We start from the raw sequence: 23,757 nt of genomic DNA, 5'->3' as shown, positions 1-23,757 counted from the left end.
ACCATTCCTTGACCGGCAAGGGAACTTGCTGTTCCAACAGGACAATGCACGTCCGCATCTATCCCGTGCCACCCAACGTGCTCTAGAAGGTGTAAGTCAACTATCCTGGCCAGCAAGATCTCCGGATCTGTCCCCCATTGAGCATGTTTGGGACTGGATGAAGCGTCGTCTCACGCGGTCTGCACGTCCAGCACGAACGCTGGTCCATGCCTGTGTCTATGTGCCTGAGGTTCTGTCAGTGTGATCATGTGATGTATCTGACCATAGGAATGTGTCAATAAAGTTTCCCCTTCCTGGGACAATGAATTCACGGTGTTCTTATTTCAATTTCCAGGAGTGTATATATATATATATTTCACGAATAGGTCGGTGATTTTCTCCGCTCAGGGACTGGGTGTTGTGTTGTCCTAATCATCATTATTTCATCCCCATCGGCACGAAGTCGCGGAAGTTGCGTCAAATCGAAAGACTTGCACCAGGCGAACGGCCTACCCGACAGGAGGCCCTAGCCACATGGCATTTCCATTTACGAAATATTAACAAAAACTCCACTACATCTTTCAAATATATATATTCACTGTTCTCAAGAGTATTAATGAGTAAGTTATTTAGTAGATCTCTTGTCTTTAAAACGAAATCGAGATATTTTCTAAATATGAACGTTGGGATTGTCAATACCTTGCAGTTTCACAATTCACGGTTTTTTAATACCTTTCGTCCTTCATCTGCATTCGAATTCCACATGGACGCTCATCTATGACCTACAGCTTAATCAACTTTTTGCTTCCCGATTTTTAATCTTGCATAACTTTTTCGTCCTAGAGTGGTGTTAACTTTCTAATAATGGGGCTACTTAATGGGTTCAATTTCTCTGATATATGGCTCATTGATGATATCTAATTTTATGCTTCTTGTATTTTCCACTTTTTTATCATATTTGTTACACTACCTAGGTTTTTTTTTCTAATACATTGCCTCATCCCCTGTATTATTCGCCCTAGTGCTCTGCCGTTTATTGTTTTTTGACCACTTCCCTTCTGCATGGGATTGGACTCTGTGACTACGAACGTTGGGAGCGTCTCCATTTGCTGATTTATGTAACACTGCTTTAATACTTTTTATTTGGGTTTATTTTTATTGTCTGACCTTAATTTATTTTTTAAAATACATATAGACTTCGGCGTAGACCCACATTATGAATGGAGAAAGTGGACGAAAAATATTTTAAAAAATGTGTTAAGGCCATCTTATCTAAGGTAAGTAAGGCTTTAACGGAACGAAAGTGGTTGTTAATAAGTCATCAGTTAACAGTTGTTTGCGGCTTTATTCAGGTTACATTTATACTCCTTTAAGTTACCGTAAATATGAACCAGGACGTTTGTATAAAAATTCTCAGAAACCAAGTATCGGCCTGTTTTCTGTTTCTTTGAAAATGATAAACACCAACTTCACCGTCTCGACTGGCTCACGAATCACTGAACCTCAATAACATAAGAAATTTGGAAGTACGGGTGAAACGCAGCAATGAACGTCCCCGCAAAATGGCAGCTCTACCGAATATAATCATGAACGACCAGCTTCAGCTGTATACGGCCTATGTGAGCTCTGTAGAAAATTGGTCCTTATTTTCCTCGGTGAAATGAAAAACTGCTGCAGTTATAAAGTGTAGCGGTGGTGTTGCACGGTATCTGGGAGACGTCTCCTCCATGTAACTAATTTTTCTCCATTATCGTATCTCACCATAACATGGTTATTAATAGAATACTGCTTCTTACGCATTTCGAATTTACATACTACGAAGTATTACATCAAATATTTTTGAGTGAAAACGGAAAGATTTAACGGGAAAAGGCATACGACTTGCGAAGTGAGCGCGAGGAGAAATTAAAGATGATATAGAGGCTTGTGGATAGTCATTCTTCCCCTCACTCCATTCGCTATTGAACAGTTAGTGGTACCGGAAGTACTCTCTAATACACACCTTGATGCGGCTTGCGGAGTATTTATTCAGATGAATATTCAGGAACTATGTCCATTTTTTCTGATGCTTACATATTGGTCACTTATTCCTTCCTAGGGCAGTGACATATTTTCTACACATCTTGATGCCCTCATATCTGAAACCATTCCAAGCGGCTGGAGAAAATCTTTTTCAGTCGTTGTTATTAGGCCAAATACAACAGAACAAAGAAAGTTATAAATAAAAATAAAATAAATTATTTAATTGAAAACTGTCACACAGCTTTACAATGATGGATGATAGCTTTCTTTACGAAAGGGGTTGGAGCTCAGTCTGTACTGTAGTATTATGTATGGTGTACGGAAGTAACTAATTCTTACTGGGTTACACATCTGCCGGCCGGAGTGGCTGAGCGGTTCTAGGCGCTTCAGTCTGGAACGGCGTGACTGCTACGGTCACAAGTTCGAATCCTGCATCGGGCATGGATGTGTGTGATGTCCTTAGGTTAGTTAGGTTTAAGTAGTTCGATGTTCTAGGTTACTGATGACCACAGAAGTTAAGTCCCATAGTGCTCAGAGTCATTTGAACCATTTTTGTTACACATCTAGGGCACTTTTCATGCCGAGGGGTGTGGCCACTTTTCTCGATCGAACGTCACGTCGGAATTACTGACACGTTGATGGGACTACCAAACAGAGAGCCCTAAAAAGGAAAGGCATTTTAGACGAAAAGACGTTTTAAACTTTTATGTGATGAAAAGGTGTTACTTTTACACATAAATAAGGTAACAAGGGGCGTTCAACAAGAATAGAATACAGATTTTTCGGCCAGTTTTCGCTCAGAAATGTGGAATTTGTTGTGGAACCTCATGGAGTATTCCAGCATCAGCCCCCCGCGTTTCATGAACTTTCGATTATTGGTGGCACTATACATTGTCTTAAAAATGTCGTCTGCAAAGAAGAATGAGTTCTAAGCAGAGTGCTGTTAGTGTCGTTTAGCGCAGAACCTGAGTACTGCAAATGTTCATAGGCTCTTGGAGAATGTATACGGTGATCTGCCAGTGAACAAAACCACGGCGAGTCGTTGCGCGACGCCCCTGTCATCATATCAACCACGTTGCGCAAACATGTCTCCTCACTCGCGTGCCGGTCGGCTGCACACATCTGTAACTCCTACAGTACTGGAACGTGGGGGCGCACACTCACATTCGGGGTGATAAACGGCTCACAATCAAGCACCTCTCTGCCCTGTAGACGTCCCTGTGGTTAGCACACTGCACTCTCATTCGGGAGGACGACAGCTCAAACCTGCGTCCAGCCATCCTGATATAGATTTACCCTGATTTCCCTAAATCGCTCCAGCCAAATACCGGGATGATTCCTCTGAAAGGGGGTCGCCGGTTTCGATGCCCATCCTTGACACAATCCGAGCTTGCGTTCCGTCTCTGATGACCTCGATATCGACGGGACGTTAAATTAAATCTATCTTCCTTCCTTCTGTTGGAAGTGCTGACAAATTCGTCCACCACTTGGGGTTCTCAAAGGCAAGTGCACGCTGGATTCTTCGTCGCCTAACAAAAGACCATAAAGAGCGAGGAAGGTCCATCTGTGGGTCACGATGCTGATCGTGACAATTTTTTTGTCTAACGTAGTCATAGGCGGTGAAACATGGGCTCATCACTTCAAACCGAAAACAAAAATACAGTCGACAGAGTTGTGCTACATCATCTATTATCAGACTCATACCCTCAGCTAGTAAAGCCATAGCGACTTTCTTCTGGATCTCCCTCATGGGGCAACGATCAACTCTTAAGTGTACTGTGAAACCCTCACGAAATAGAAGAAACAGGTTAAGCGTGTTGGTCAACAGAAAAATGCAAACGAATTTCTTCTCCATGACAGTGCAAGGCGTCACACAAATTTGTGCACTCCGATAGGAGTTCACAAAACTTAACTGGACTACAGCCCGGATCTCGCACCTTCCGTCTTCCATCTGTTTGGCCCAATGACTGAGCGATTCCGTGGGAAGCTTTACGTGAATTATGGAGAGATTATCGATACAGCAAGACGTTGGTTACCAAATCCACCAACAGGGTGGCACCGTGCGAGCATACATGCGCTACCCGTAAGGTGATGTGTCGCATTGAACGGAGATTATGTTGAAAAATATGGTCTTGTAGCCAAATGTGTGTGGGAATTATATGGTCAACATGTACATCTACATGAATACTGTGCAATTCACACATACGTGCCTGGCAGAGGGTTCATCGAACCATTTTCGTACTACTTCTCTACCATTCCACTCTCGAAAAGGAACACCTAACTCTTGCCGTTCGAGCTCTGATTTCTCTTATTTTATTTTGATCATCATTTCTCCCTACGTAGGTGGGTGTCAACAAAATATTTTCGCATTCTGAATAGAAAGTTGGGGCTTGAAATTTCGTAAATAGATCTTGCCTCAAAGAAAACCGTCTTTGTTTTAGTGACTGCCACCGCATCTCGTGTATCATCTCACTGACACTCTCACCCCTACTGCGCGATAACACGAAACGGGCTGCCTTCTTTGCACTTTTTCGATGTCTTCCGTCACTCCTACCTGGTACGGATCCCACATCGTGCAGCAGTATTCCAGCAGATGACGGACAAGTGTAATGTAGGCTGTCTCTTTAGTGGGTCTGTGGCATCTTCTAAGTGTTCTGCTAAGAAATAGAAGTCTTTGTTTCGCCTCGCCCACAATATTATCTATGTGGTCTCTCCAATTTAAGTTGCTCGTAATTGTAATTCCTAGGTATTTAGTCGAATTGACAGCCCTTAGAATTGTGCGAATTAAAGTATATCCAAAATTTATCGGATATCTTTTAGTACCTATGTGGATGACCTCGCACTTTCCTTTGTTTAGTGCCAATTGCCAATTTTCACACCATACAGAAATTCTCTCTAGATCATTTTGTAATTAGAATTGATCGTCTGATGATTTTACTAGACGGTAAATTACAGTATCATCTGCAAACAATCTAAGGGGGCTGCTCAGACTACCACCTAGATTATTTATGTTAATCAGGAACAGCAGAGGGCCTGTGACACTACCTTGCGGAACGCCAGATATCACTTCTGTTCTACTCAATGATTTACCGTCTACCACTACGAACTGTGGCCTCTCTGAGACGAAATCACGAATCCAGTCACACAACTAAGACGACACTCCATATGGACGAAAATTGATTCTATTAGAATGACGGATGGAATCAATCTACTTTCAGAAAAAAGGTTCCTCGTATAAATGACGTACAGTTACAGATGCCATATCAGAACGACAGCGATCGCATTTAACAGTGTAAATGAAAAGAACCAGGGCAGATCACAGTAGATACTTGTTTATTAATTACAGTAACCGGTTTCGGTCTAAACGACTAACTTCAGCTCCACGAGGACGTTTGCAGCCAGTTCACGAAGCTGTTGTGAGTACCAACAGGTACCAGAATGCCGCCGTGAAGGACTCCGTGTGAGTGTGTGTGTGATTTATGCTTGTAACATTGATCGACAATGACGACAATGGAACTGTGTGTTTTGCAGGTGGCAGGACGACCCAGACGAATCGTCTCTGGTCAACACAAGGTGCTTCCTGTCCTCTACTGGCTACGTGGAGTGTATGCCACCTGCCTACTTCCGCTCGCACTGCAAGCAAGACAATTCTCGCTGGCCCTACAGCAGGCACAACTGCACCCTGCGGCTCGCCTCCAAGTTGCCGATCCAGAAGCTCAAGTTCGAACTCATGGAGGTCAGTACTTCTGCTATTTACTTAGCGTAGCGTTCGCACATCGATAGCTGCTGGATGGCTATAAGGGAATGTGGAACCACTTTCACTTTATTGTTCTACAGTCATGCTCATAAATTAAGCATATGTGCACTACATAAAACAGGCGCTAATAGCATAAGCATATAGGTAATACACACGACACAGATCTTTAAGTCCTTGGATACTGGTGATAAGTTGAGAAAACCGACCCGAAACACATTTGGTACAAAACTCCATTGTTTCATGCGCAAGTACCCAGACATCAATATGGGATATGATCACCATGCACACGTACACAGACCGCACAACGGGTTGCTGGGGCAAGGCCTCCCATTCTTGCACCAGTGCGTGTCGGAGCTCCTGAAGTGTCGTAGGGGTCTGAAGACGTGCAGAGATACGTCGACCGAGAGCATGCCAGACGTTCTCGATGGTGTTTAGGTCTGGAGAACAGGCAGGCCACTCCATTCGCCTGATATCTTGTGTTTCAAGGTACTCTTCCACGATGGCAGCTCCATGTGGCCGTGCGTTATCATCCACCAGGAGGAAGGTGGGTCTCACTGCACCCCTGAAAAGGCGAACATACTGGTGCAAAATGACGTCCCGATACACCAGACCTGTTACAGTTCCTCTGTCAAAGACATGCAGGGTTGTACTTGCACCAATCACAATCCCATCTCACACCTTCAAAAAGCGACCTCCATACAGGTCCCTTTCAAGGACATTAAGGGGTTGGTATCTGGTTCTTGGTTCATGTCAGATGAAAACCCAGTGAGAATCACTGTTCAGGCTCGTCCGTGAAGCTACCCTGGGACCACTGTTCCAATGACCATGTACTGTGTTCTTGACACCAGGCTTTACTGGCTCTCCTGTAACAAGGCGTCAGTGGAAAGCACCTTGCAGGTCTCTGGGGGAATAAACCATGTCTTTTCAGTCTTCTGTAGACTTTGTCTGGAGACAACTGTTCCTGTTGCTGCAGGAAGGTCCTGAGCAAGGCATTCTGCGGGCACTGATGGTGAGATATCGGTCTTCTTGTGATGTTGTGCACTGTGGATTTCCCGTACTGTAGCGCCTGGATGCGTTTCCTGTCTGCTGGAATCGTTGTCATAATCTTGTGATCACACTTTGTGGCACACGGAGGTCCCGTGCTACGACCTGCTGTTTGACCAGCCTCAGGTCGCCTTAGTATTCTACCCTCATAACGTCATCAATATGTGTTCTTTGAGCCACTTCAACGCACAGTCTCTATTTGCACGTCTGAAAACGTCAGCATACTTACTTGCTGCACCGTACTCTGATATGCACCAACACATACTGAATATGTGGACTGCTGCTAGCGCCACCGTGTGACGACCGCAGGTCAAATGCACCATATGGACATACCCTAAGGTGATTTAAACCCACAAACCGCCAACCAGAGCTTTGTTTTACCATGTATCAGCATTATCCTAAATTAATAATGAGCATGAGTGTAATTAGTTCCTCAATGAGCCATATTTGCATGAATTGGCTGCTTATTTGTTTTCCAGTTGATGTGTAACGAAAGTAAAAAGTGCCCACTGCTTATAAAATATCGAAAACGACTAAATAGTGGTAAATGTGGCTTCGTCGGAACCCACATTCACCGTGTAAAATGGACTTTTCCGCTACCATGAGCTTCCTCTTCAGCGAGTCAGTGATTATCATTCTCTAACTCCTTGAGCACTAAGTCGCTTGCAGTCACATAAATATTAACTGTATTTAGTCCTAAGTTCTATCGCAAGGAACCACACTAGGGTAACCTGACATCAGGGCTTCAGATCGATCAATTAGGAATTGATCTTTGCTAAATGGTTTCTAATAACTTTCTGTCGAAGAGTACATGAGGTTAATGAGATCAGGAGGCACGACGGCATGCGCCTGTGCACAGTGGCGTAAACGTTACCTAATTAAGTTGATTTCAAATACTCATTCTTTCACAAAATAGAGAATACTCAGGAACTACAGTATAAAATTTTAAATTCAAATGATCCGTAAGCGGAAACTGTCATTGATTAATCATGTACACTACTGGCCTTTAAAATTGCTGCACCACGAAGATGACGTGCTGCAGACGCGAAATTTAACCGTTAGGAGATACGGTGAAATGCAAATGATTAGCTTTTCAGAGCATTCACACAAGATTGGCGCCAGTGGGGACACCTACAACGTGCTGGCATGAGGAAAGTTTCCAACCGATTTCTCATACACAAACAGCAGTTGACCGGCGTTGCCTGGTGAAACGTTGTCATGATGCCTCGTGTTAGGAGGAGAAATGAGTACCATCTGACTGTGAAAAAGGTCGGATTGTAGCCTATCGCGATTGCGGTTTCTCATATGGCGACATTTCTTCTCACGTTGGTCAATATCCAATGACTTAGCGCAATATGGAATCGGTGGGGTCAGGAGGATAGTACGGAACTCCGCTGGATCCCAATGGCCTCGTATCATTAGCAGTCGAGATGATAGGCATCTTATCCGCATGGCCGTAATGGATCGTGCAGTCACGTCTTGATCCTAGAGTCAACACATGGAGACGTTTGCAACACAACAACCATCTGCACGAACAGGTCGACGACGTTTGCAAAACTATGGACTATCATCTCGGAGACCATGGCTGCAGTTACCCTTGACGCTGCATCACAGACAGGAGCGCCTGCGATTGTGTACTCAACAACGAACCTGGGTGCACGAATGGCAAAACGTCATTTTTTCGGATGAATCCAGGTTCTGTTTACAGCATCCTGATGGTCACATCCGTGTTTGGCGACACGCGGTGAAGGCACATTGGAAGCGTGTACTCGTCATCGCCATACTGGCGTATCACCCGGCGTGATGGTATGGGGTGCCATTAGTTACACGTCTCGGTCACCTCTTGTTCGCATTCACGACACTTTGAACTATGGATGTTACCTATCAGATGTGTGACCACCTGCAGCTCTACCGTTCATTCGATTCCTGCGAAACCCTACATTTCAGCAGGATAATGCACGACCGCATATTGCAGGTCCTGTACGGGCCTTTCTGGGTACAGAAAATGTTCGACTGCTGCCCTGGCCTGCACATTATCCACATCTCTTACCAACTGATAACGTCTGATCAGTGGTGGCCGAGCAACTGGCTCGTCACAGTACGCCAGTGACTATTCTTGATGAACTGTGTTACCGAGTTGAATCTGCATGGGAAGCTGTACCTGTACACGCCATCCAAGCTCTGTTTCACTCAATGCCCAGGCGTATCAAGGCCGTTTTTAGGGCCAGATGTGTTTGTTCTGGGTACTGATTTTTCAGGCTCTATGCACCCAAATTTCGTGAAAATGTAATCACATGTCAGTTCTAGTATAATATATTTGTCCAACGAATACCCGTTTATCATGTGCATTTCTTCTTGGTGTAGAAATTTCAATGGCCAGTAGAGTATCCTCGTGGTCTCGCGGTAGAGATCTCTCTTCCCGATCATGGAGACCGGGTTAGATTCTGGACAGGGTCAGGGGTTTTTCCTGCCTCGAGATGACTGGGTGTTGTTGTGTCGTCTTCATCACCATCATTCATCCCCATTACGGTCGGAGGAAGGCAATGGCAAACCACGTCCACTAGAATCTTGCCTAGTAAAGCGGCGTGGGTCTCCCGCGTCGCTCTCCTACGCTCTGTAAAGAATTATGGGACTCATCATCAACATCATCATCATCGGTGTATATTCAGCGAGAATTGGGGTCAGTAAGATACGCAACATGGGTGCTCATCTGCTGACATACGAAGATTCAGGCATTCAGAGAATAACTGAAGGTAAATCTCAACACCTTTTTTAGTAAAGCTTGAGTCGTCAAAAATGCCTTGCGACTAGCAGTGAAAAGAAGTACGAGACTTGAAAGAGTACACGATGCTTGAAATGAATTATGCATGGATAAAGAACGAGATCGGTACGTCTTGCATTTGTTTAGGCAGTTGCTTGAAAGAAACCCGTATTGCTTTTGACAAATTACTTTGGAAATCATACATCGTTTCCAGTGAGAAAAATCTGGAGCTAACTCCCAGCCAAAATCATTTATGGAGTTCCCATATCATAAACACTACACTCAACAGACACCAGCACAGAAGGTGATCAACTCTGCTTAAAATCCAAGCAATCTCGCCGCCTTGCCGAGACACAAAAAACACTTGGAGGGGCGAGCTGATCGGTCGACAAGAATTTTCCAATTTACTAGGTACCCGTGGTCTAGGGGTAGCGTCTTTGATTCATAATCAAAAAGTTTTAGGTCCCGGGTTCGATTCCCACCACTGCCTAAATTTTGATAAATAATCACCATTGGCGGCCCAAGACTTCCGGCATAAGAAGTCAGCCTCATTCTGCCAACGGCCTTGTCAAAGAGGGTGGAGGAGCGGATAGAGGTTCAGGGCACTCTCTTGTCCTAGGGACGGGAAATTGCCCGTAAAGGCGGAAGAATCAGCAATGATCAACGACATGAGGATGTAGAAGGCAATGGAAACCACTGCATTAAAGACACGTATCGTGTATCCACAGGACATGTGGCCTGTAGTTGGAGAAGTGTCATGATGATCTCTCCATTGGCAAAAGATTCCGGAGTAGTCCCCCATTCGGATCTCCGGTAGGGGACTGCCAAGGAGGAGGTTACCATGAGAAAAGGATTGAATAATCAACGAAAGGATAATGTTTTACGAATCGGGGCGTGGAATGTCAGAAGCTTGAACGTGATAGGGAAACTAGAAAATCTGAAAAGGGAAATGCAAAGGCTCAATCTAGATATAGTAGGGGTCAGTGAAGTGAAGTGGAAGGAAGACAAGGATTTCTGGTCAGATGAGTATCGGGTAATATCAACAGCAGCAGAAAATGGTGTAACAGGTGAACAATTCGTTATGAATAGGAAGGTAGGGCAGAGGGTGTGTTACTGTGAACAGTTCAGTGACTGGGTTGTTCTAATCAGAATCGACAGCAGAACACCACCGACAAAGATAGTTCAGGTATACATGCCGACGTCGCAAGCCGAAGTTGAACAGATAGAGAAAGTGTATGAGGATATTGAAAGGGTAATGCAGTATGTAAAGGGGGACGACAATCTAGTCATGGGCGACTGGAATGCAGTGGTAGGAGAAGGTGTAGAAGAAAAGGTTACAGCAGAATATGGGCTTGGGACAAGGAATGAAAGAGGAGAAAGCCTAATTGAGTTCTGTAACAAGTTTCAGCTAGTAATAGCGAATACCCTGTTCAAGAACCACAAGAGGAGGAGGTATACTTGGAAAAGCCGGGAGATACGGGAAGATTTCAATTAGATTACATCATGGTCAGACAGAGATTCCGAAATCAGATACTGGATTGTAAGGCGTACTCAGGAGCAGATATAGTCTCCGATCACAATATAGTAGTGATGTTGAGTCAGCTGAAGTTCAAGACATTAGACAGGAAGAATCAATACGCAAAGAAGTGGGATACGGAAGTTCTAAGGAATGACGAGATACGTTTGAAGTTGTCTAACGCTATAGATACAGCAATAAGGAATAGCGTAGTAGGCAGCACAGTTGAAGAGGAATGGACGTCTCTAAAAAGGGCCATCACAGAAGTTGGGAAGGAAAACATAGGTACAAAGAAAGTAGATGCGAAGAAACCATGGGTAACAGAAGAAATACTTCAGTTGATTGATGAAAGGAGGAAGTACAAACTTGTTCCGGGAAAATCAGGAATACAGAAATACAAGTCGCTGAGGAATGAAATAAATAAGAAGTACAAGAAAGCTAAGACGAAATGGCTGCAGGAAAAATGTGAAGACATCGAAAAAGATATGATTGTCGGAAGGACAGACTCAGCATACAGGAAAGTCAAAACAACCTTTGGTGACATTACAAGCAACGGTGGTAACATTAAGAGTGCAACGGGAATTCCACTGTTAAATGCAGAGGAGAGAGCAGATAGGTGGAAAGAATACATTGAAAGCCTCTATGAGAGTGAAGATTTGTCTGATGTGATAGAAGAAGAAACAGGACTCGATTTAGAAGAGATTGGGGATCCAGTATTAGAATCGGAATTTAAAAGAGCTTTGGAGGACTTACGGTGAAATAAGGAAGAAGGGATAGATAACATTCCATCAGAATTTCTAAAATCATTAGGGGAAGTGGCAACAAAACGACTATTCACGTTGGTGTGTAGAATATATGAGTCTGGCGGCATACCATCTGACTTTCAGAAAAGCATCATCCACACAATTCCGAAGACGGAAAGAGCTGACAAGTGCGAGAATTATCGCACAATCAGCTTAACAGCTCATGCATCGAAGGTGCTTACAAAAATAATATACAGAAGAATGGAAAAGAAAATTGAGAATGCGCTAGGTGACGATCAGCTTGGCCTTAGGAAAAGTAAAGGCACGAGAGAGGCCATTCTGACGTTACGGCTAATAATGGAAGCAAGGCTGAAGAAAAATCAAGACACGTTCATAGGATTTGTTGATCTGGAAAAAGCGTTCGACAATATAAAATGGTGCAAGCTGTTTGAGATTCTGAAAAAAGTATGGGTAAGCTATAGGGAGAGACGGGTCATATACAATATGTACAACAGCCAAGATGGAATTATAAGAGTGGACGATCAAGAACGAAGTACTCGTATTAAGAAGGTGTAAGACAAGGCTGTAGCCTTTCACCCTACTCTTCAATCTGTACATCGAGGAAGCAATGATGGAAATAAAAGAAAGGTTCAGGAGTGGAATTAAAATACAAGGTGAAAGGATATCAATGATTCGTTTCGCTGGTGACATTGCTATTCTGAGTTAAAGTGAAGAAGAATTAAATGATCTGCTGGACGGAATGAACAGTCTAATGAGTACACAGTATTGTTTGAGAGTAAATCGGAGAAAGACGAAGGTAATGAGAAGTAGTAGAAATGAGAACAGCGAGAAGCTTAACATCAGGATTGATGGTCACGAAGTCAATGAAGTTAAGGGATTCTTCTACCTAGGCAGTAAAATAACCAATGACGGACGGAACAAGGAGGATATCAAAAGCGTACTCACTATGGCAAAAAAGGCATTTCTGGCCAAGAGAAGTCTACTAATATCAATTACCGGCCTTAATTTGAGGAAGAAATTTCTGAGGATGTACGTCTTGAGTACAGCATTGTATGGTAGTGAAACATGGACTCTGAGAAAACCGGAACAGAAGAGAATCGAAGCATTTGAGATGTGGTGCTATAGACGAATGTTGAAAATTAGGTGGACTGATAAGGTAAGGAATGAGGAGGTTCTACACAGAATCGGGGAGGAAAGGAATATGTGGAAAACACTGATAAGGAGAAGGGACAGGATGGTAGGACATCTGCTAAGACATGAGGGAATGACTTCCATGGTACTAGAGGGAGCTGTAGAGGGCAAAAACTGTAGAGGAAGACAGAGATTGGAATACGTCAAGCAAATTACTGAGGACGTATGTTGCAAGTGCTACTCTGAGATGAAGACGTTAGCACAGGGGAGGAATTCGTGGCGGGCCGCATCAAACCAGTCAGTAGACTGATGACCCAAATTAAAAACTAGGTACTCCTCCAGTCAGAAGACAGAAGAATTAACTCCTGGTTGCTTTATTCGATATTTCAGCAACCGCGTGGCTTCGGCGTGGATCTGAAGGATGCAGTCGCCACCCAAAGTTTGAGAAAGTGGCAAGTAAGTGGCCTCCATAGTGATGGCTTATCCCTAGTTTCAAAATCAAACTCAACGGCCGTTTCCAAAACCTGCTATGAAGCTGAACCACGAAATTCCATCGGAATTCACCAACGCACTTCCAATTCTATTTAGGCCCCGCGTTTATAAAATCTGTCTTTAGCGAAGGTGGTTGGAGATACATGTTGTGTTGAATATCAGACTTTGTAAAGATGAAGATGAAACTCACTCAAATCCGCTCTTGACACATGATATTCTGCCTTGCCTTCGTATGAAATATGAGAAAACACAGGCCGAGACACTCTGTAGAACTTGACAAAACTACAAAATCTCATGAAAAGTGGATTGGCTGCCACCTTTCAAAAATGCAGACCTTTCCTTTCAAATTCTCGGATAAGTGAACGATGGTAGTTACCAAACCGCAGTGGCGGCCACGGAGTTACGTTTCGTGTACGCTAGTAATTTGCCAGTGCATGACATACAGTCTGACGCCATCTACTCTGTGGATGAATGAGGCGTTCCAAGTGGTTCTAAGAGGGGTATTCGTTATTAATGCAACAAATGTTTCTTCTGAAAGCGGGCTGGTTTTATTCGGAGTTCCAGTACAGCATATTATTACCGAGTAATTTACATTACCTGTACAGATTCTGCAAGTCATTGTGCATTGAGGATACGTTGCACCATTATTAGCGGCTCTGTTGCATCTGGTTAGAGGAAGGGTATACTGAATATGCTAAAAAAAAAGATTAGCTAAAAAATAAGCTGAGGCCGCTCAACAGAGGGATAACGACGGGTCATGACGGCATACCTAAAAGAGTACGCGAAAGAATTTGGAAGTCTCCTAGCTCAGTGGCAGAATATGGCGTTCCGAGTGGTTGCATTAGAGGCGTTTAGTAATAAATGCATTTTTTTCTGAAAGCAGGTTAGTCTTAGTTCGGGTTCCAGTAAACCATATTACTACCCCCACTTTTAGCTACAAAACCCAATTTTCCAGCATAATATTCGTTGAATGCAACTGCCTTACGCCACGTTATTGAGCCGGTCAGTGTAGCCGAATGCTATCACTCAGTCGTCGACGTTGGAGCCAATGTCTTCCTACATTAATAATCTCCACATCACCCAAGCACTGCTTCCCACGGAGTGCATCATTCATTGAGAGAAACAGATGGAAATCGGAAGGTGCGAGATTCCGACTGTAGGGTGGATGTGGATGAATAGTCAAATGAAATGTTGTGAACTCCTCTCGGGCGTGTAGACTTGTGTGAGGCATTGCGTTGTCGTGGAGAAGGAGATTTCAATTCGCATTTTTGTGGCGAGGGTGATACAATACTCCTTAAAGATTGATGAAGATAGATGTTTGGACCATGAGGGAGGACCTCAAACAGAATTCCAGAAGACTGTCGCAATGGCTTCACTGGCAGAGCGTGCGACTTTGAACATTTTCTTCTAAGGAGATTTTGTGTGGCGCCACCTCATGGACGGAGATTTTTTCCGGTTGGAAGTTATGAACCCAAGTTTCACTGCCTGTGACGCTGTTCGACAAAAAGTTATCACGATCAGCTTCGTTACGCGCAAGCAATTCCACAGAGGTTGTCCTTCCTTGCTCAAGGTGTTCTGTAGGCGGCGATGAATCGGGCACACACCTTTCAGTACCTGAACTGGTTGCTGCGCTAGTATTAGTCTTAATCGTAGAAAAGGGGAATTTTGTTAAATTTCAGTAAATGTGCGGTTGGGCGGTGAAGTTCAAATGGTTCAAATGGCTCTGAGCACTATGGGACTAAACAGCTTTGGTCATCAGTCCCCTAGAACGTAGAACTACTTAAACCTAACTAACCTAAGGACATCACACACATCCATGCCCGAGGCTGGATTCGAACCAGCGACTGTAGCAGTCGCGCAGTTCCGAACTGCGCGCCTAGAACCGCGAGACCACCGCGGCCGGCGGCGGTGAAGTCTGGGGCCGCTGGAAGTGTGTAGTAATAGTCGGCAGTCAATAGGCCAGGCAGAGTAAACAGCGCGCTAGCTGCGACGGCATTATTGCACGCACGATGTGTTTGGTGTGAAGCAACAGATAGGCAGGGAACTACAGCGTTGCTTGAAGTTATTGCAGCGTATGAGGTGGGGGCACTAGGCCAGAGTTAGAAGGGTGATGTATAAATGGTTGACGTATGGGAAATTACTCATGCCATAGTTGCTGTCTCCGAGAATACGTCAGAAGCGAAGGGAAAAGCAGTATAGATGGACGGGCAATTTTAGCAAGAGACAAGTGTGTGCCAGGTCAGTCGAGAGGTCGGATCGGACCTGTGCTGGTCTACACTTTTAGGGGCCAGTCTCGAAGCGATGCTGTAACTATTCTGTGTAACCTGTGTAAGCGGCGCGGTGGGTCCTGGCTTCAGCTCGGCTACCAGGAGTCTCAGGTTCGAGCATCGACGCCTTCGCTTGGTGAACGACCATGTCAGCACTACCAACAAGACGTCCAGTGGAGCGGCGAGGTGTTTGATTGTGATCCACCGATCACCTCGGACGAGAGTGCCCGCACGTTGCAGGAGTCACAGCTGCGTCCAGCCGGACGGAATGCGAGAGATCGGACTGGTTTGAGTGAACTTGCGATGATGACATACGCCTTGCCGAGCAACTCACAGTGCTTTTGTTCTCTCCTACATTACAGTAGACGTTCAGAAATCCCCTATGAGTATCTGCGATGCTTTGGTTTTGTATCAAATGAAATTCCGTTAAAGATCTCTGCCTTAGACGCAAGTCCGTTGCAGACGCCATTTTGAAAGGTACTTTCGAAACGACAACACTTTAGCTGCATATTACACAATTAAGATTGTAATTGTTCATTCCGATAAAAAAGTACTTTACTCCCCATCCTTCAATGAAAACGCAAAACTTTTCGTCAGTTTTTGCTTCGTTAGAAGCCGTATTGAAAACTGATGGAAACAGGAACTGAAAATGAAAAATACATTGAATTACTTTTAAAATCTTGGGACGGCGCGAAATAAGAAAACATTACAATAAACAAGAATATGTCACTACAATATTTGTAAATTGTAGTCACTTTAAGGAAGGTAGTAGCCGAGAGGTCTCTGTGGGTGGTGAAGACCTAATAATAATATAAATATAATATTTATATTCAAACTGTATCACACGTCTGGTATATCATACGTTTTATCAAGGTATTTCAACTACCATCAGCGGTCCGGATGGATTGACGTAGCCCCGAGGCCGCCCTCTGGTGATCTCTGGTCCAGCAAGTTTAACACTGGACTCCACCCTTAAGGTTCTAGGTGCAGGTGGGTACGATTGGGGATTATTCCTCGTTCCAGTCTCTCCAGATCGACTCAGTCTGCTATCAAATGATTACTGGGAATTTACCTCGGAGGTATAAAGGTCGTCGGGGCAATGAATGGTCTCACTACCGTCCCTATCCTAGTGCCACAATCAGGCTAGCAGCCTCGTCAGGGCCTTGCGCCAAACTCTTTATCTTTTATCTTTGTAGTGACCGAAAATTCTCCTCTGTAGGAGTCCACATGGATTCCACTGGCAACGAACTAGAGAAACCCACTTCATTTTGTTCGTTCACGAGATCACCAAGGCCGGATATGCTGGACACAGGATGATTTCCGGATGGTGTTCGATACAGTTTTGCGCTGTAAGCGAGCTGGCAGAGTGTCAGACCAGGTTTGTGATTGGGATGAACAGTTCGTGGAATGTATCGCTGACCTTATATCACACACAGCAGGAAAACCTGTGAAGGTAAAAATAAAAGTAAATTCGTATCTCAGGAGGAGTGTTATAGGCTCATCACTGGTCACAGCATATATAGATCGCCTAGTGGACAATGGAAGAAGCTATATGAGGCTGTTACTGGGTGATGCTGTGTAGATAGCAGCTGCAACGATGGAAAGATGAAGCGAAAGTCAGGAACACCTGCAGAGCATCGAGACAGGTGTAGGGATTGACAGTTAGCACTCAAACAATTGTAATATATCGCATAATAAAAGGCGAAACGATCAGCTACTGTATGAGTTCACAATTGCCTAACCATCACTAGAAGCAGGTTAATATCTGGCAGAAGGGGCATGCATACGAGCGATCTCAAATGAAACGACTACATAAAAGTCACCAACTCAGACTTATTAACGTAAATCATTCGAAGAATCCTCAGGAGGTACAGCATACCCTCTTTTGAACACTACCTGAATGTGCCTAACAAACAGGTCTGATACAAGAAACAGAAGATCAATAGGTTCGCTTAGCAAACGAGGAAGTGTCATCCAACTCCAGTGACAGCTCCTAAAACACAAGCACGTATCACGGTGTGGTTTACTGTTAAAAATTTCAAGAGTGTACATATTTAGAGGAGTCGACCAGTAGGTTACTTCCTTGAGGAAAGACCATAAAATTTAAGAGATACCTGTTCACACTGAATCTTACCGACAACTATTGTTGGATTCGGTTACCAGTCGGGTCGGAGATATCCTCCTCTCAGGGACTGGGTATTTTGTTGCCCTCAGTATCGTATAGTCATGATGGACCCTCCGCTATCGACACGGCTCTATGGGCACGTCTCGAAAACGCATAAATTAAAAAAAAAAAAAAAAATTATCCCCACCCACTATTCACGAGATGGATAAGGGGAATTTACAGTGATACACACACATAGTACCCTCCACCACACACGCCGGCCGTTGTGGCCGAGCGATTCTTGGCGCTTCAGTCTGGAACCGCGCGACCGCTACGGTCGCAGGTTCCAATCCTGCCTCGGGTGTGGATGTGTCCTTAGGTTAGTTAGGTTTAAGTAGTTCTAAGTTCTAGGGGACTGATGACCTCAGATGTTAAGTCCCTAAGTGCTCAGAGCCAGTTAGAACCACCACACACCATGAGATGGTTTGCGAAGTATAGATGTGTATCCGAAAGACAACGTTTAACAAATTCTGCTCATCTGACCACTGTGTTTTAGTGCGTGAATAATTATATTTGGCACATCTGTGAAAAAGGTAAATTATGTACACAAATTCTACATTTCACATGTTCATTGAAACATGACCTACTTTACTATGAGGAATGACAAATAGCTGAAATCAAATTAGTGGCTACCTTAACACCAAAATAGGGGAAGGTGAACGGAGTGAATAAATTCTGCTACCTTGTAACTAAAGTAGCACATCAAGAACGAAGCAAGGAGAAAATAAAAAAAAGCAGATTCGTACAGTTGAAGATAGCATTCCTGGCCAATACAAATCTACTGGTCTCAAACATTTGAGGAAGACATTTCTTGGAATGTACGTTTTTGACACAGCATTGTGTGGAAGTCAACCATCCTCAGGGAGAAAACAGGAAAGAAAGAAAATCAAAGCAGACGAGATGTGTTGCTACAGATGGATGTTGAAAATTAGGTAGATTGCTAATAAAATGATAAATAGGACAAAAAAGTTTCATATACATGGGCTGAAAGTGGGCATGGATTTAAATTAATGAGGAAAGTTGAAAATTTGTGTCGAAATGAGATTCTAACTCGAGTCGCCTCTTCGTTAGGCAGCTGCGCTGCATCTGATGACAGATGCAAGACTGCCTTACGGACACAGAGGTCATCACATCTGTGTGGACTACCCTAGCATACTTCTCATCAGATCCAAATTCTAAACTTACGTACACACTACTTATGTATAGCCGTTTGCCAATTGGCCCGTTACTCCTGCCCTTTCGCCAATTCCCTGAGTTAGAATATGGTGTGCATCTGCAATGAAAAGATGTGGTTTCTGTTCTTCCGGACATGTCCAACGAATATGACCATGGTGTCTGGACCGCACAGTGGCCAGCGCATCCGCCAAGCAGGCAGGAGACGCGGGTTCGAATCCCAGCCCTGTACAAATTTGTCCGACCAATGTAACCACTGTGCATGGATGGCGCAGTGGTAACCGCATCTGCCTAGAAGACAAGAGACCCGGGTTCGAATCTCAGGTTTCAACTTTCACCACTGATTTAAATCAACCCCCCCTCTCAGTCATTGTCTTTAATTCGTTGGTGACTTTATTCAAAGTGGCTGTTGGATCGAAAAGGTCTCTGTTCTTTCGGATATGTCAGAAAGAACAGACACCAGATTAATATAAAGTTCCCTGCAGAGCCGGCGAGGAGAGGATACATTGAAGACATTAACAAGAAGAAGGACATGATGATATGACGTGATAAGACAGGAGCGATCATCAACGTCCATGGTACTAGAGGTCGGCCTGCCGCTGTGGCCGAGCGGTTCTAGGCGCTTCAGTCTGGAACCGCCCGACCACTAGGTCGCAGATTCGAATCCTGCTTCGGCAGGGATGTGTGTGATATCCTTTGGTTAGGTAGGTTTAAGTAGTTCCAAGTCCTAGGTGACTGATGAACTCAGATGTTAAGTCCCTTAGTGCTCAGAGCCATTTGAACAATTTGAACTAGAGGTCATCATCGAAGGTGAACACTGTGGGAGAAGACGGAGATTGGAATATAAGCAAAAAGTAATTCATTATGTTCTATTAAAGTGTTACTCTAGGACGAAGAAGCTGACAGGGAAAAATTTCTGGTGGGCTGAATTAAATCTATCTGAGGACTAGTACAGTAGACTAATGACAAAAGGAAGAGCTAATAACTTGCAAATTAGCATATGTTGATGGGTGTTTATGATGAGAACACATGAAGTTTCTAAAGTTCGATCTCCTCGTAGCCTTCAGTGGTGATGGTGTAAGGACATGAGGGACCCGACTGCGACCCAATGGCATGTGTCGCGTATAGGCGTAGCAGTGACGATGAGCGTCTGCCTACTGCCGCCAAGTGGCCACTGTACTAGTTACGTAAATAACTTTCCTAAGAGAGTGTGCAGTCATTGCATATTTCTCGTGAGGAAGCTATCTGTACGGCTTTATTCACTTAATTGGTCGCCGTGTTGACAATCAGCAATGTCATGAAAACGTCGTATTCCCCGAATGGTAACTTGCCTTGTTTCAACAAGTGCATCCCCTGACTCGAGGTACGTGACCGGTGTGTTAGGTCCTGCAAGGATGTGCGAACAGTATTTGTACTGGTGTGCAAGTTGCGTTCAGGCGTTGAGATCCTGAGAGGCGTTGAGTATTGACTGAATGTCTACGGTAATGTAGGAGGGAACAAAAGCACTGTGAGTTGCTCGGCGAGGCGTCTGTCATCATGCCGACTACCCTGCTTTGCCCCGCTGCACTAGATTCCTCGGTTGAGGATCAGTGACACTAACAGTCCTCTCGAGGTGGTTTCAAATGGCTCTGTGCACTATGGGACTCAACTGCTGTGGTCATCAGTCCCCTAGAACTTAGAACTGCTTAAACCTAACTAACCTAAGGACACCACACACATCCATGCCCGAGGCAGGATTCGAACCTGCGACCGTAGCAGTCGCAACGTTCCGGACTGCGCGCCTAGAACCGCGAGACCAGCGCGGCAGGCTCGAGGTGGTCTCACAGGTTCTAGAGAGGACGTTTTTGGCCAGGGGAGTAGAATAAACTCATCCTGGTACTCTCTGAGCCGGACACGTACACTGCGACCTGTGTGACAAAGGTTGTTGCCCACCTGGCAGATACCATCGTACCAGAAAAAAAAAAACTACTCGTACATACAGCGGTGGACTTGGCTGTAAGGAAGGTGCGTACTTGTGTAGATCCACTGTGCCATGCGGATTAACGAGATCACCCACGGAATGCTACTTAAAAATTCCCCAAACAAAAAGCCTTATTTGCGGCCTAGACCCTTCCGATGACCGTTGTAGGACTTCTCGAAATCAATCGTTCTCGCGGACATGGGACGGCGGCTGATGAAACAAATAAAGAAATCGAATCACTACAGCCATAGCATCGAAGGAACTCATTTGAAACAACTAAATTTGGGTTAACACTTATGCCATCTTTAGGTCCACTAAAAACCAATATAAGCGCGGATTTGTAACTAACATTTATTTCCTTTTCGCGTAGGCATAGCTTAGAAACATCTAGATATCGTGCGGCTCACGTAGTAATAGAGGGATCGTAGAAAAAACACATTGCCATCAAAGAACGTTGCAGAAGCTAAAACTCTCTGGTCGGTTAAAAATCGGACGTAACACTAAAAAGTCTCAAATGACTACCGTTCAAAGAGCCTGAAAAAGAAGACTGTGAAAAATGAGTAAATATTGCGCATGGATGGAAAAATCCTTGGCTCAGTTGGCAACCCGGAAACCTAAGTTTGAATTATTAGTTTTCATCATGTGTTTTAAAGCGGCATAGAAAAATGGTTCAAATGGCTCTGTGCACTATGGGACTCAACTGCTGTGGTCATCAGTCCCCTAGAACTTAGAACTACTTAAACCTAACTAACCTAAGGACATCACACACATCCATGCCCGAGGCAGGATTCGTACCTGCGACCGTAGCAGTTGCACGGTTCCGGACTGCACGCCTAGAACCGCGAGACCACCGCGGCCGGCGGCATAGAAGAATCTGAAGTTTTTTTCCCCTTGTCTTTTCTCTCTACATAGTAGGTTAGGTTGATGCATAAAATCTCTGCGTTTTAGTTTTTCATGTTGGTTTTCTGGTTACCATGAGTTTATTGATTGATTGTCGTTTTTATTAGTATGAAGACAGCAACTGTTCTCGAACGAACACATACCATTGATCACCGTGCAGCTTCGTTAAAATATATGATAATTTATTGAAACCCTTGGCTCCCGACAGGTGTTGTTGATATACCTCGATGAGGTCAGTTGAAAATGTGTGCCCTAACCCTGACTCGAACCCGGGATTTCTTGCTTATATGGCAAACTCTCTATCCATCTGCGCCACCGAGACACAGATGAATAAGGCGACTGCAGACATTTATCCCTTGCACGCTCTCCGTGAGACCCACATTACCAATTGTCCATAGTCTACATACGTAATGTACATAATAGATATTTGCCCATCCACTCATTACTCGCTCCCACTAAGGTGACAATTCCCGTAATAGTTCGAGCAACCTGTGCGCATTCGCACAGACGACGGTCAATGGCCGGGTAGCCTCTAACTATATCGAAAGAGAACAGTTGCCTTCTTCATATAATATAGTTAAAGGCTACCTGGCCATTGACTTTCATCTGTGCGATTGCGCACAGGTTGCTCGAACTATTACGGGAATCGTCACCTTAGTGGGAGCGAGTAATGAGTGGATGGGCAAACATTTTATTAGGTATCCAGAATGAGATTTTCACTCTGCAGCGGAGTGTGTGCTAATACGAAACTTCCTGGCAGATTAAAACTGTGTGCCCGACTGAGACTCGAACTCGGGACCTTTGCCTTTCGCGGGCAAGTGCTCTACCAGGCAGAAGTAAAGCTGTGAGTACCGGGCGTGAGTCGTGCTTCGGTAGCTCAGATGGTAGAGCACTAGCCCGCGAAAGGCAAAGGTCCCGAGTTCGAGTCTCGGTCGGGCACACAGTTTTAATATGCCAGGAAGTTTCATTTTATTAGGTACATTACGTATGTAGAATGTGGGTCTCACGGGCAGCGTGCAAGGGGTAAGTCCCTGCAGTCGCGCTATTCATATGTGTCCTCGGTGACTCAGACAGCTGGCACGGTAGCTCAAAGTGTTCGGTCAGAGGGCTGCATGCTCTCTTGTAATGAAACTATGAGAGTCAAGAAATCAACGATCAACTTGAACGGATGTCTTGTGACGTCCGCCTAGACCAAACGCAACGAACTATATCGAACAAAAATAAAAAAAATTGAAAAGAAGAAAAGATGGATAGACCGTCTGCCATGCATGTAGGAGATCCCGGGTTCGAGTCCCAGTCGGGGCACACATATTGAACTGTCCCCATCGATGTACATCAACAACACCTGTAGACACCTGAGGGTTTCAATAAATTACGATTTATTTTTATTTGTAATTCGCTGTTACGATTTGAGTTTAAATAATGTCATTTTCCCATTCGGAAATAGTGGGAGGAGCCGTGGACGCTAGAAAATTGAGCGAAAAATGGATAAATCAGAACATTTCTGATATATTCTTCTGTTCGAGTTCAGTAGAGAGGTGGCGGCAGCGGAGGCTGCCAGAAACATTTTTATTATGTACTGGGATAATGCTATTGGACAGGGCATGGCAACAAAATTCTTTTCTTGTCTTAAGAATGATCGTTTCGCATTAGCGACTCTCCACATTTAGGAAGACCTTCATGGATTAAAGACGATGGTTTAAACACACTACTACACAATGAGCCATTCCGGTGCATTCGAGAGCTGGAATATGTGGCCATTTGTGATCTTTTCATCATTTTATGACATTTGCACGCAACGCGTAAGGTTCAAAAATCGGGTGTACA

General features: G+C 44.4%; 1 protein-coding gene across 1 annotated transcript in view; it reads left to right on the top strand.

The window, feature by feature from the left end:
• LOC126267546 (neuronal acetylcholine receptor subunit alpha-3-like) overlaps positions 1 to 23,757 on the top strand; it is a 149,455-nt gene that overhangs the window by 30,592 nt on the left and 95,106 nt on the right. The window contains exon 5 of the mRNA XM_049972850.1: positions 5,533 to 5,737. Within this exon, the coding sequence (XP_049828807.1) occupies positions 5,533 to 5,737 (205 nt within the window). The remainder of the gene's footprint in view (positions 1 to 5,532; positions 5,738 to 23,757) is intronic.

The sequence above is a fragment of the Schistocerca gregaria genome, chromosome 4 (genome assembly GCF_023897955.1).
Source record: "Schistocerca gregaria isolate iqSchGreg1 chromosome 4, iqSchGreg1.2, whole genome shotgun sequence".
Taxonomy (NCBI): Eukaryota; Metazoa; Arthropoda; class Insecta; order Orthoptera; family Acrididae; genus Schistocerca; species Schistocerca gregaria.
The sequence above is the reverse complement of the archived record's forward strand: the minus strand, read 5'-3'. Positions and strand labels throughout refer to the sequence as shown.